Source organism: Carcharodon carcharias, chromosome 20 (genome assembly GCF_017639515.1).
Source record: "Carcharodon carcharias isolate sCarCar2 chromosome 20, sCarCar2.pri, whole genome shotgun sequence".
Taxonomy (NCBI): domain Eukaryota; kingdom Metazoa; phylum Chordata; class Chondrichthyes; order Lamniformes; family Lamnidae; genus Carcharodon; species Carcharodon carcharias.
Genome location: NC_054486.1, coordinates 64,763,418 through 64,776,469, shown reverse-complemented (window position 1 = coordinate 64,776,469; position 13,052 = coordinate 64,763,418). Strand labels below are relative to the sequence as shown.

At 40.9% G+C, this 13,052-nt stretch overlaps 1 protein-coding gene and 1 long non-coding RNA gene across 8 annotated transcripts in view; one reads left to right on the top strand and one right to left on the bottom strand.

Moving 5' to 3' along the window:
* LOC121292167 overlaps positions 1-4,179 on the top strand; it is a 73,738-nt gene extending 69,559 nt beyond the window's left edge. Inside the window, exon 4 of the long non-coding RNA XR_005946204.1 lies at positions 4,042-4,179. This is a non-coding gene — a long non-coding RNA (uncharacterized LOC121292167). The remainder of the gene's footprint in view (positions 1-4,041) is intronic.
* ddhd1b (DDHD domain containing 1b) overlaps positions 1-13,052 on the bottom strand; it is an 87,425-nt gene that overhangs the window by 7,206 nt on the left and 67,167 nt on the right. For all 7 annotated transcript variants that reach the window (XR_005946203.1, XM_041213795.1, XM_041213796.1 and 4 more), the window contains 3 exons: positions 9,208-9,283; positions 7,743-7,892; positions 4,020-4,293 (listed from right to left, as the gene is read on the bottom strand). Coding sequence is in view for 6 of the 7 variants with exons in the window: in XM_041213795.1 (XP_041069729.1) it covers positions 4,020-4,293; positions 7,743-7,892; positions 9,208-9,283 (500 nt within the window). In the remaining variant the exon portion in view is untranslated. The remainder of the gene's footprint in view (positions 1-4,019; positions 4,294-7,742; positions 7,893-9,207; positions 9,284-13,052) is intronic.

Below are 13,052 nucleotides of genomic sequence, written 5' to 3'. Positions count from 1 at the left end.
AAAGAAGGACAAAGCGTCAGGATCTGATGAGATTTATCCAATGACTAGGGGTGGGGTGATGGCGGGGAATGTAGGAAAGAAATAGCGGAGTCCTGAGAAAATGTGCTTCAGGGTTCTATTGAATGTACATGTATCAGACACTGGAGAGGGGCTAATGTAATACCCATTTTCAAAGAGGGAAACAGAGCTTAAACAGATAGTTACAGCCCCATTAGTTTAATATTTATGGTGTGGTAAATCTTGGAATTTTTAGTTATAAAGATCAAATTATGAAAATATTGATGTGAATACAGTGTAATCAGAAGGAGCCAACACAGACTTCAGAGGAAGTGATGTCGAGAACTGGAAATAATACCAATAGAAATTATTGTAGCAGTGAAGCTGAAGTGTCTACAGACATTGTTTATGGGTGGTTTGGGAAGGGGATTTGGTAAGTTTCTTCAAAGAACTGTCAGTGCATAAATACATCTTTTGGGAAAGGGGGAAATGTTGACAGGGCTGCTCATAGACTGGGCAGAACAGATATTAAGACAGGTTTTTAAATGAAATTTATATAAATTTGTCTGGCCAACTGTTGCCTCTTGCTTCTTGTAAATGCTGCTGCTGATCGCCTTGCTGTACCTTTTCCTCTTTCACCTCCTGTACATCCATTAGTAGACCTCTTTGAATAGGCAAAGCTGCAAGCGCAAAATCTTTAATACTCTAGCTGGGCTATATTGTGGAGCTTCCTCTCTCCACTGAGTGCCTCAGAACAGACCTCAAAGTCTTTAGCCTGGTATAAGATTGTTCTGTTGGTCAATGGATTGCTTTTTACTACTGCACAAGGCATTGTTGCTGAGAGTACTGTTAGTCTCAATTTAGTAATTCCCAAAAGTCACTACTGAAAAGACCAGATTTACATATATATAGCACCTTTCATGGCTTCAGGATGCCCCAAACCATTGAAGTGCTTTTGAAGTGTAGTCACTGATGTAATGTAGCCAACTAGGACACAATGAGCTGTCACAAAAAGCAATGCAATACTGATCAGATAAACCATTTGTGATGTTGACTGAAGGATAAATATTGGCCAGGACACCAGGAATAACTGACCTGCAAGAGGGATATTGAATGTCCACCTTAGAGAGCAGATAGGGTTTTGGCTTAACATCTCATCCAAAAGACAATGTCTACAACAGTACAGCATTCCCTCAGTACTACATAGGAATGTTAGCTTAGATTTTTGTTCTCAAATCTCTGGAGTAGGATTTGAACTAACTCAGGCAATAGTGCTATCCATTGAGCCACAGCTGCTAGTCAGAAATTAAACGCACTTTGGAGAATGTAAACTACAACAGAAAAAGCTTCCAGAGAAATGTATGTAAACCCACATTAATGCAATAAATAATTCCCTGTAGTTTTGAGAATCTTGCAACTCTAAAATTGAACGCGCACTTACAAGTTAGAGGGAGTTTTGGAGAGCCTTAAGTAGGGGCTAGCTTGAATGAACTATCTATTGTCATTTACTATGCAGATATGCAGAGATTTAGATCATTTTAGAGGTTACGAGATGTAGCTAGAAATGCCTCAGTCATACAAAATTCTGACTGTGGTGGCGACGGCCTGCAGGAAAGGTCTCGGAGCATAGTTCTTAAATTAATTTTCTTGATTAGTGTAGTCATTGAAGCTACTGCTCCTGGGATGAGTGGAGGTTCTATTGCATTGGTCTGTATAGCCTGGTGTGAAGGTAACAACATGATGTGCCAAAAACGCTTTTGGTTCTGCCTGAACAACCTCGCCTTCCTTCCTGGCTCTGTCATCCTCTTCCAAAAATCATAGGGGACTGGGTTTTCAGTCCCTGCTGGGGGCAGAAACAGAGGTGGATGGGCCCGGGGTTATGTGTGCAGGGGGTGGGCAGCAGAACTACCCACCCACAAGCAGAGCATCTAATTACCCACTTAAAGGGCCATAAAGGCCTGTTAACCAAGGCTGATTGGGATTTTCCATTTGGCCTCTAGGTCCCTGGAGGTGTTGGGTACAGTGTTGCAGTCTGGAGGTGGCCTCCCAGTGGCAGGTTGGGGGATATAGGGTTGGGGAGGGTCAGTACTCCAGGCAGCCTTAATGGCCCTCCCTGTTCGCCTCGGTGCAGAACAGAGGCCACACTATTCCCCATCCCCCACCCTCACAATGGTGGCCAGGCTGTTCAATCTATTTCATCTTTAAATTTGAAAAGGTTGCAGAGGACATCTCCATTTTGGTGTGCCCTCTTCCGCACTTACCTGCCACAGCATCCTGCTACTACTTTCTAATTGGCCTTCAAGCTTCGAGAGACCACCCACTGTCCTTAACTGGATGGTGAGCTCACTCTCTGGTCATTAATTGTCCACTCTGGGGAAAATCACAGGTAAGCATTTCTTTCTTACACAGTATAATTTCTGATCCCAATTACAGCAGGTTTCAGAAGCCTCCAGGGAAAATTCTGCCTATGGAGTGGGATTTGCCCTTCTGTTGTTTCCAAGGTCATAAAGCTAATCCCACAGCAAACATCCACCAAGCTTAATGAAGAAGTTGCAGTGGTTAGAGAAACGGTGTAGTAATGTATTTTTATCAAAAGACTTTCCCCTGTACTTGCAAACATCCTTTAAACAACTTCCACACTGGACAATACCTGGATCCATGTTTTAAAGCACAAGGTTATGTAGAAACAAGCAACCCAAGTTTCTAAACTGGGTCTCTGAAATTCGGTTTCCTCTACATTGGAGAGACCAAACGCAGACTGGGTGACCGCTTTGCAGAACACCTTCGGTCTGTCCGCAGGCATGACCCAGACCTCCCTGTTGCTTGCTATTTCAACACTCCACCCTGCTCTCATGCCCACATGTCTGTCCTTGGCCTGCTGCAATGTTCCAGTGAAGCTCAACGCAAACTGGAGGAATAGCACCTCATCTTCCGACTAGGCACTTTACAGCCTTCCGGACTGAATATTGAGTTCAACAACTTTAGATCTTGAACTCTCTCCTCTATCCCCACCCCCTTCCCGTTTCTTCCCCTCCTTTTTGTTTTTTCCAATAATTTATATAGATTTTTCTTTTCCCACCTATTTCTATTATTTTAAATGTATTTCCACCCATTGTTTATTTCTACCTAGTATTCCCCACCCCCACTTAGAGCTATCGGTACCTTATCTGTCCTGTCTTCTACTATTAATTAGCACATTCCTTTAGATAATATCACCACCTTTAACACCTCTTTGTTCTTTTGTCTGTGACAGCTTTTGGTTATCTCCATCTATCATTGGCTGCTTATCCCAACAACACCCCCCCCCTTTTAAACCAGCTTATATTTCACCCCTTTCCTATTTTTACTTAGTTCTGTTGAAGGGTCATGAGGACTTGAAACGTCAACTGTGCTCTTCTCCGCTGATGCTGCCAGACCTGCTGAGTTTTTCCAGGTATTTCTGTTTCTGTTTTGGATTTCCAGCATCCGCAGTTTTTTGTTTTTATCTCTGAAATTAGCATCTGATTTCCTTATTACTTAAATTTGCTTTTCTTCCAATTTATAACAGAAAATTTCCATGGGTGGCACAACATGGAGTTGCTCCATTTTTCATTCCTGCCCTAAAACCACAACTCAGAAATTTTATAGTCCAAATGACTCCAAAACACAGTTTGTGGATTTACCCACTGTGGAACTAGGGAAACACTGACCTTTTAAAAAAAAAACCTCAATAGCAAATGCACCAACATGCTGGCTGCTCAGTTTTCTTATTCTGAAATGGTATTCCAGGGAACAAGTAGGTTAACCTAACCAATTTTCAATAAGTACAATAAAATTAAACATTTTGCAGTCAGGATATAGAAAAATTATTAGCATTTTAGTTATTTTTTATTGTTTATAGAGCCTATAAATTTATGGTACAAATACATTAAATGCCAATAATAAAAATGTCTTTTAACATCCTCAAAATTAATCACATTTCTTCATTGTCCTCTCCAGTTATTTAATGCAGTTTAAAAACAGATACACTGTTAATATCTCACCCATTATACTTGCTTTTCCTAGGCTGGTTATTGATTCCCCATAGTTTCGTCGAGGCATAACTGGCGAGGTACTTGGACTTGGCAGATTTTCCATTTCTGTATGTGAGGTAGACGCTGAGGGAGCCGTTGAAGGATTCATCGACTCTTTGGCAGGCTTGATATAGGTTGGCCTTAGGTCATCATATTTTGTTAAGACAGTTGTGTTGTACCAATGGATTTGGAGGGGTGCAATATTACTGTAATGTTTCAGGATCAGAGGTTCTAGTCGATACGCCTACAAATAAATTAAGATTTCATACTTGTCAAGTCTCTGACATGTCATTTTTTTTTTTAGTACTGCGCACACTTGAAGTGGCAAAATATTATAGAGAAACTACTAAGCATGAGAACTAGAAATGAGAATTAAGGAATGGGTCAAGTAAGAGACTAAACAGAAGCATCAGATACTTGTCATCAATACATCTCACAGAAACTCAAAAAGTAATAATCTCTGGATCATTACCGGAGCCACAAGCAAATTTGAGTACAGTAAATAAGATTAGAGGGTTAAATGCATGGCTCAAAGTTTGGTGTGAGAGAAATGGGTTTTAATTCATGGGGCACTGGCAAAGTGGGTGCTGTACCTTTGGAACTGTCTTCACCTGAACTGTGCAGGGACCAGTGTTCTGGCGAATCATATAACTAGGGCAGTAGACAGGGCTTTAAACTAAATAGTGTGAGAGAGAAATCAAGTAAGAGAAGATGTGATAAATCAAAGAGAGGCAAGACAGCAAGGTAGCAGTAAGGGAACTGATAATCTGAGTGTGACAGGAAGGGATAGAGCATACAAACTCAAGAGTACTCCAGCAGAAAAGGCTAGAGGCTGTGAAAATAATAAAAAGGCAGAATTAAAAGCACTCTATCTAAAAGGCACATGGCATGTGCAACAAGGCAGATGAATTGACGGCTCAAATTAAAGTAAAAAGGTGCAATATAATTGCCATTAAGGAGACGTGGCTGCAGGGTGACCAGGGCAAGGAACTGAATGTTCAAGGGTATTCAATATCATTAAGAAAGGATAGGAAAAAAATGAAAAAGGCGGTAGGGTAGTGCTGTTAATAAAGGATGAGATCAGTACATTAGTGAGAGAGGATCTTAAATCGGAAGATCAAAATGCAGAATCAGTTTGGGTGAGCTAAGAAATAGCAAGAAGCAGCTTAGTAGGAATTGTTTTTAGGCCACCAAACAGTAGTGGTAATGCAAGGCACAGTATAAATCAGGAGAATGGAGGGCATATAGCATGGGTAATACAGTAATTGAGAGATCTTCAATCTACATATAGACTGAGTAAACCTAATTATCACTAACGCTGTGGAGGACGAATTCCTGGAATGTATACAGGATGATTTTCTAGAACAGTTATGTTGAGAAACCAAATAGGGAACAGCTTATTTCAGATCTAGTATTGTGTAATGAGAAAGAGCTAATTAGTAATCTTATTGTAAAAAATTCTGTAGGAAGAGTGACCATAATATGACAGAATTTTACATTAAGTTTGAAAGTGATGTTGTTCAATCTGAAACTAGGGTCTTAAATCTAAACAAAGGAAACCACAAAGGTATGAGGAGCAAAGTGGCTGTGGTAGATTGGGAGACTACATTAAAAGGCAATGTCTAGCATTTAAAGAATTAATACATGGTTTACAACAAGTTTACATTCCTTTGAGGCACAAAAAACTTGCAGGAAATTTCCTTAAGGTGATCAAACAACAGAACTTAAGGTTAGATTAGATCAAAGGAAGAGGCTTATAAAGTGCCAAATCGTACTAAGCTTGAGGATTAGGAGCTTTTTAGAGTTCGGCAAAGGAGGATTAAGAGACTAACAAAGCAGGAGAAAACAGAATATAAAAGTAAACTAGTAAGAAACATAAAAACTGACTATATAAGCTCCTATAAGTATGCAAAGAGGAAAAGACTAGCAAAAACAAAATGTGGGCCCACTACAGGCAGAGACAGGAGAATTTATAATGTGGAATAAAGAAATGGCAAAGAAACTAAACAAATACTTTGTGTCTGTCTTCATGGAGGAAGATACAAAAAACCTCCCAGAAATACTACAGAACCAAGGGATCAGCAAGCATGGGGAACTGAAAGAAAGTAGTGCTAGTAAGTAGTAGTATTGGAGAAATTAATTGGACTGAAAGTTGATAAATCCTCTGGGAGGATGATCTACATCCCAGAACGTTGAGAGAGGTGGCTAGCAATAGCTATAGATTCTGGGATGGTTCCTTCAGATTGGAAGATAGCAGATGTATCCCCATTCTTTGAGGAAGGAGGGAGAAAAGAGAACAGGGAACTACAGACCTGTTAGCCTGATATCAGTAGTAGGGAAAATGCTAGAGTCTATCTGAAGGATGAGATAACTGGATACTTAGAAAATAATGGTAGGATTGGGCAAAGTCAACTTGGATTTACAAAAGGGAAATCATGTTTGACAAACCTGTTAAGAGTTTTTTTTAAGGATGTAACTAGCAGAATAAGGGGCTTTCAATAAGGTCCCACACAGGAGGTCAGTAAGCAAAATTTGAACACATGGGTTTGGGGGTAATATACTGGCATGGATTGAAATTTGATTGACAGAAAACAGTGAGTAGGGACAATTGAATCATTCTCAGGTTGGCAGGCTGTGACTAGTAGGGTACTGCAAGGATAAGTGCTTGAGCCCCAGACATTCACAATCTATATCAATGACTTGGATGTTGGGACCAAATGTGATATTTCTAAGTTTGCCAATGGTACAAAACTAGATGGGAATGTAAGTTGTGCAGAGTATCCAAAGAGGCTTCAAGAGGATTTAGGCTAAGTGAGTGGGCAAATATATGGCAGATGGAATATAAAATTAAAAATATGAAGTTATGCACTTTGGTGGGGAAAACAGAAATGTGGAGTATTTCTTAAATGGTGAGAGATTGGGAAGTGTTGATGTCCAAAGGGATCTGTTCATAAGTCACTGCAGGTGCAGCAAGCAATTAGGAAGGCGAATGATACAATGGCCTTTATTGCAAGAGGATTTGAGTCCAGGAGTGAAAAAGAATTGCTGCAATTGTATAGAGCCTTGGCGAGATCGCACCTGGAGTATTGCATACAGTTTTGGTCTCTTTATCTAAGGAAGGATATACTTGTCATAGAGGTGTGCAATGAAGTTTCACCAGACTGATGCCTGGGATGGCAGGATAGTACTATAAAGGAGAGATTGAGATGACTCGGACTATATTCTCTAGAGTTTCAAAGAATGAGAAGTGATCTCATTGAAGCATACAAAATTCCTAAAGGACTCAACAGGATAGATGCAGGAAGGATGTTTCCCCTGGCTGGAGGGGTCTAAAACCAGGAGCTGAGTCAGAGAATAAGAGGCAGGCCATTTAGGGCTGAGGTGAGAAGGAATTGCTTCACTCAGTGTGGTGAATCTTTGGAATTCTCTATCGCAGAGGGCTGTGGAGGCTCAGCCATTGAGTATGTTCAAGACAGAGATCGATAGATTTCTAGATGCTAATGGCATCAAGGGAAATGAGGATAGCATGGGAAAATGGCTTTGAGGTAGATGATCAGCCATGATCTAGTTGAATGGCGGAGCAGGTTCGAGAGGACGAATGGCCTACTCCTGTTCCTATTTCCTATGATTATTTCACAGTTCAGGAGACCACAAACATGGTTAAGGTGCATTACATATAGAATGAGAACTCACCACAGGGTCAGTTGGGTGAAATATATTGTACAACCGGCCACAGATACTTCTCGGTAGAATATGATCCTGATTACCACTATGTTGAGGTCGTATGCCACGTAATGCAAGGAAAACAGCTAGAGGGGATCCCATGCAGAAGAAATTTTCAACCTGAAATAAATTAAATTGGTTTTCGCTTTGACAAATAGTATTAAAAATAAATGGCACAAAACAAAAATCAGAAGCATCTCATCTATTAGGAATTCATAAATTGGGATTCACATCCTGAAAATCATAATCACAATGATCACCAACATTCTGGGCTAAAATGAAAATTCAGCTGGTTATTTTTCAACATTGGAATGGATACTCCAATTTTAAATTTATGTATACTCAACATTGGTTCAAGTCTCAAATTTAAATAGTCGCAACAAGCCAAAGCAGTTTTTTTTTCTGAACCAGCTGTAATGAATGAATTACACTAACAAGTGGAAGGACCTCATGGACTTCGTTGTCATAAGAGGTACTCCATTCTGTTCTTTCCCATTGCACACCATGCTGAACCTTCCACAGGCTCCCCCTTATCCTAGCCATAAACATGCATCTTATTCTGGTTGATGACTGGAAACAGGCTAACAACCAATGTCAGACCAGTCGCTAAAGTATAAATGTACCAGAAATAATCTGAATTCCATGAATGCCTATGATCTATGTAAAACTCTAGTTGCCGATGGAGACACCCTTGAGAATAAAGTAATGCAGTTGTCGCCGACATCTGTAGCTGTTATCATATAGTGTAAAATTGTCACCGAGTTGTTGCTATCTTGTCTGGTCGATGCATAGTTTTGCCGCTTGTCCTTAATTTTAATTGGTAGCTTTTAAAGATTTGTTACCTGTGGCTATGCCCATCATTTTAGGGTGGGAAAGGGGAATATACAGGCTACAGATACTTTCCCTTTATCTGCCACTTTAAACTCAAACTCAGCAGAAATAAAGACTGGAAATGCTGGGAAAACTCAGCAGGTCTGGCAGCATCTGCAGAGGGAAACAGAGTTAATGTTTCAAGTTCATATGACTTCTTCAGAGCTGAAAAGAGTCAAATGGACTTGAAACATTAACTGTTTTTCTCTCCACAGATGCTGCCAGACCTCCTGAGTTTTTCCAGCACTTTCAGTCTTTATTTCAGATTTCCAGCATCAACAATATTTTGCTTTTATATCAGCAAAGCTGAAATTGTGTTTGAGGGGAAATCATTGCAGGCAGTTTTGTCACATAAGCTATTAAAAAACATACACTGTCAAAACACAAAGACACTGTACCAGTCACCAAAAGTACAGTGTTGTTGAGAATAATATGACTAAATTCTCAAGTGAACTTAAATGATTTAGTTTATTATTAAGGGGCAGGAGTAAGAAGTCCCATCTCACTGAATTTGAGAGTTATGCAAATTTTAAATCGCAGGTAATAAATCTACTTCTACACTCACCTTAAATTTCAAAGCAGGTAATCGGAATGGAGCTGAAGCTTTCACTTGAAGTAATTGGTGCTCTAATTGTTTTAATCTGTAAAATTAAATTTAAATATCAATGGATACCTGTAGGTAGAAAGTAGATAGGTACTATAAAAATTTATGTTATTTTCATAAAAACAAATTTTATAAAAGCACCTCTAATCTTCAGCTGCATTTTTGCTCTCTGCTGCCAACTGCTATGCCACAAGGAATAGTTACAATTGGATATTAAAATAAACTTATCTGTATCCTTTTCCCAGGGATATCAGAGTTGGTTAGCAAATATAGTCCAATATTTATTTTGAAATAGACAAACACGCTCACACACACTGCCACCCACCCTAGCCTTCAGAAAACTTCTTGGCAAAATCTAGACGCATCACTGTTGGCTTCTTACCTCTGACTGACATGCTCTGCCACAACATGGTAAGTTTGCAATAACTGCCTGCTCGCACAACAAAGTCACATTGTCAGGAGAAGAAACTTTGCAGAGCAAGAAAGGTAAAAAAAATCAAAAAGCACATTACTTTGGATCACTTCAATCATCTTAACAATGGACTGGAATCAGCATTTAGACGAAACATGGGAGGTCAGTTGACAGGAATGGGGTATATGGCAAAGAGACCTAAAGGAGGCAAACAATTAAAACAAACTGGGGAAGAAGTGGCAATGAGTACCCTTCCCCCCATATCAGATAAAGTGCTACTTTGTGTTACTTATTATAGATTTGTGACAAAGTACTAGATAATTATTTTAACATATAACGATTCCAGGTGGCAAAGCAAGTCTCAGGATGCTTAGAGAGAGGAAGACAAGTCAGAAAAATGAAGGTGGAAGAAGATAAAGGGAGACACAAGAATGGAAACAAAGTAAGGGAGACAGGGACAGCTGAGGGCGGCAGTTCAGGAGGAGAGAAATGCCATGATGAACTATCTTCACTTTTTCATTTACAGGTCATACAGAATTTTACAGAACATAAATGAGACAATACAGTCTATTGCAGCTAAGCTTGCTTTCTAAAGAACTAGCCACTTCCTATTCTGTGTCCTATTCCAGATCCTTTTAAAATCTTTGTTTTATTTTAATTTGTTCATGGTATAAGAGTGTACAAGGCTAGCATTGGTTGCCCACCCTCAATTGCCCTTGAGCAGGTGATCACGAGTCACCTTCTCCAACCGCTGCAGTCCTTGTGGTGTAGATACACCACAGAATCACAGTGCAGAAGCGGCCCTTTGGCCTATCGAGTCTGCACCGACATTTGAGAAACACCTGACCTACCTACCTAATCCCATTTACCAGCACTTGGCCCATAAGACCATAAGACATAGGAGCAGAAATTAGGCCATTCGGCCCATCATGTCTGCTCCACCATTCAATCATGGCTGATAAGTTTCTCAACCCCATTCTCCCGCCTTCGCCCCGTAACCTTTGATCCCCTTACCAATCAAGAACCTATCTATCTCGGTCTTACATACACTCAATGACCTGGCCTCCACAGCCTTCTGTGGCAATGAATTATATAGATTAACCATTCTCTGGCTAAAGAAGTTTCTCCTCATCTCTGTCTAAAAGGTCTTCCCTTTACTCTGAGGCTGTGCCCTCAGGTCCTTGTCTCTCCTACTAATGGAAACATCTTCCCCATGTCCACTCTATCCAGGCCTTTCAGTATTCTGTAAGTTTCAATCAAATCCCACTTCATCCTTCTAAATTCCATTGAGTATAGACCCAGAGTCCTCAAACATTCCTCATATGTTAAGCCTTTCATTCCTGGGATCGTTCTCGTGAACCTCCTCTGGACCCTCTCCGGGGCCAGAACATCCTTCCTGAGTTACGGGGCCCAAAATTGCTCACAATATTCTAAATGTGGTCTAACTAGAGCCTTATAAAGCCTCAGCAGCACATCTCTGCTTTTATATTCTAGTCCTCTCGAAATAAATGCCAACATTGCATTTGCCTTCCTAACTACCACGTCAACCTGCAAGTTAACCTTAAGAGAATCCTGGACTAGGACTCCCAAGTCCCTTTGCACTCCAGATTTCTGGATTCTCTCCCCATTTAGAAAATAGTCTATGCCTCTACTCTTCCTACCAAAGTGCATGATGTCACACTTCCCCACATTGTATTCCATCTGCCACTTCTTTGCCCATTCTCCTACCCTGTCTAAATCCTTCTGCAGCCTCTCCGCCTCCTCAATACTACCTGTCCCTCCATCTATCTTTGTATCATCTGCAAACTTAGCCAGAATGCCCTCAGTTCCTTCATCTAGATCATTAATGTATAAAGTGAAAAGTTGTGGTCCCAACACTGACCCCTGCGGAACTCCACTAGTCACCAGCTGCCATCCTGAGAAGGACCCCCTTATCCCCACTCTCTGCCTCCTGCCAGACAGCCAATCTTCTGTCCATGCTAGTACCTTGCCTCTAACACCATGGGCTCTTATCTTACTGAGCAGCCTCCTGTGTGGCACCTTGTCAAAGGCCTTCTGGAAGTCCAAGTAGATAACATCCATTGGCTCTCCTTTGTCTAACCTACTCGTTACCTCCACAAAGAATTCTAACAGATTTGTCAGGCATGACCTCCCCTTGATGAAACCATGCCGACTTTGCCCTATTTTACCATGCACTTCCAAGTATTCTGAAATCTCATCCTTAATAATGGACTCTAAAATCTTACCAACAACTGAGTTTAGGCTAATCGGCCTGTAATTTCCCGTCTTTTGCCTCACTCCCTTTTTAAACATTGGTGATTTTCCAGTCCTTTGGGACCCTCCCTGACTCGAGTGAATCCTGAAAGATCACCACTAATGCCTCCACTATCTCTTCAGCTATCTCCTTCAGAACTCTGGGATGTAATCCATCTGGTCCAGGTGATTTATCCACCTTCAGACCTTTCAGTTTTCCTAGCACCTTCTCCTTGGTAATGGCCACCATACTCACCTCTGCCCCCGACTCTCTTGAACTTTGGGGATGTTAGTCGTGTCTTCCACCGTGAAGACTGTCACAAAGTACCTATTCAGTTCCTCCACCATTTCTTTGTTCCCCACTACTACTTTTCCAACGTCATTTTCCAGCGGCCCAATATCCACTTTTGCCTCTCTCTTACCCTTTATATATCTAAAAAAACTCTTGCAATCTTCTTTTATATTACTGGCTAGTTTACCCTCATATTTAATCTTCTCCCTCCTTATTTCTTTTTTAGTTGTCCTCTGTTGGTCTTTGTAGGCTTCCCAATCCCCTGGTTTCCCACTGCTCTTCACCGCATTGTATGCTTTCTCTTTAGCTTTTATGCTGTCCCTGACTTCCCTTGTCAGCCATGGTTTCCTTGTCCTCCCTTTAGTATGCTTCTTCTTTCTAGAGATGAATTTTTGCTGTGTCTCCCAAATTACTCCCAGAAACTCCTGCCATTGCTGTTCCACTGTCTTTCCTGCTAGGCTCATCTCCCAGTCAGTTCTGGCCAGCTCCTCCCTTATGACTCTGTAGTTACCTTTATTCAACTGTAATACCGTTACATCTGATTCCAGCTTTTTCCTCTCAAATTGCAGGGTGAATTCTATCATATTATGGTCACTTCCTCCTAAGGGTTCCTTCACCTTAAGCTCCCTTATCAAATCTGCCTCATTACACATCACTAAATCTAGAATTGCCTGTCCCCTAGTGGGCTCCACCACAAGCTGCTCCAAAAAGCCAGCTCGGAGACATTCTACAAATTCCCTTTCTTGGGATCCACTACCAACTGATTTTCCCAGTCTACCTGCATATTGAAATCCCCCATGATCACTGTAACCTTGCCTTTCTTACATGCCTTTTTCATCTCCTGGTGTA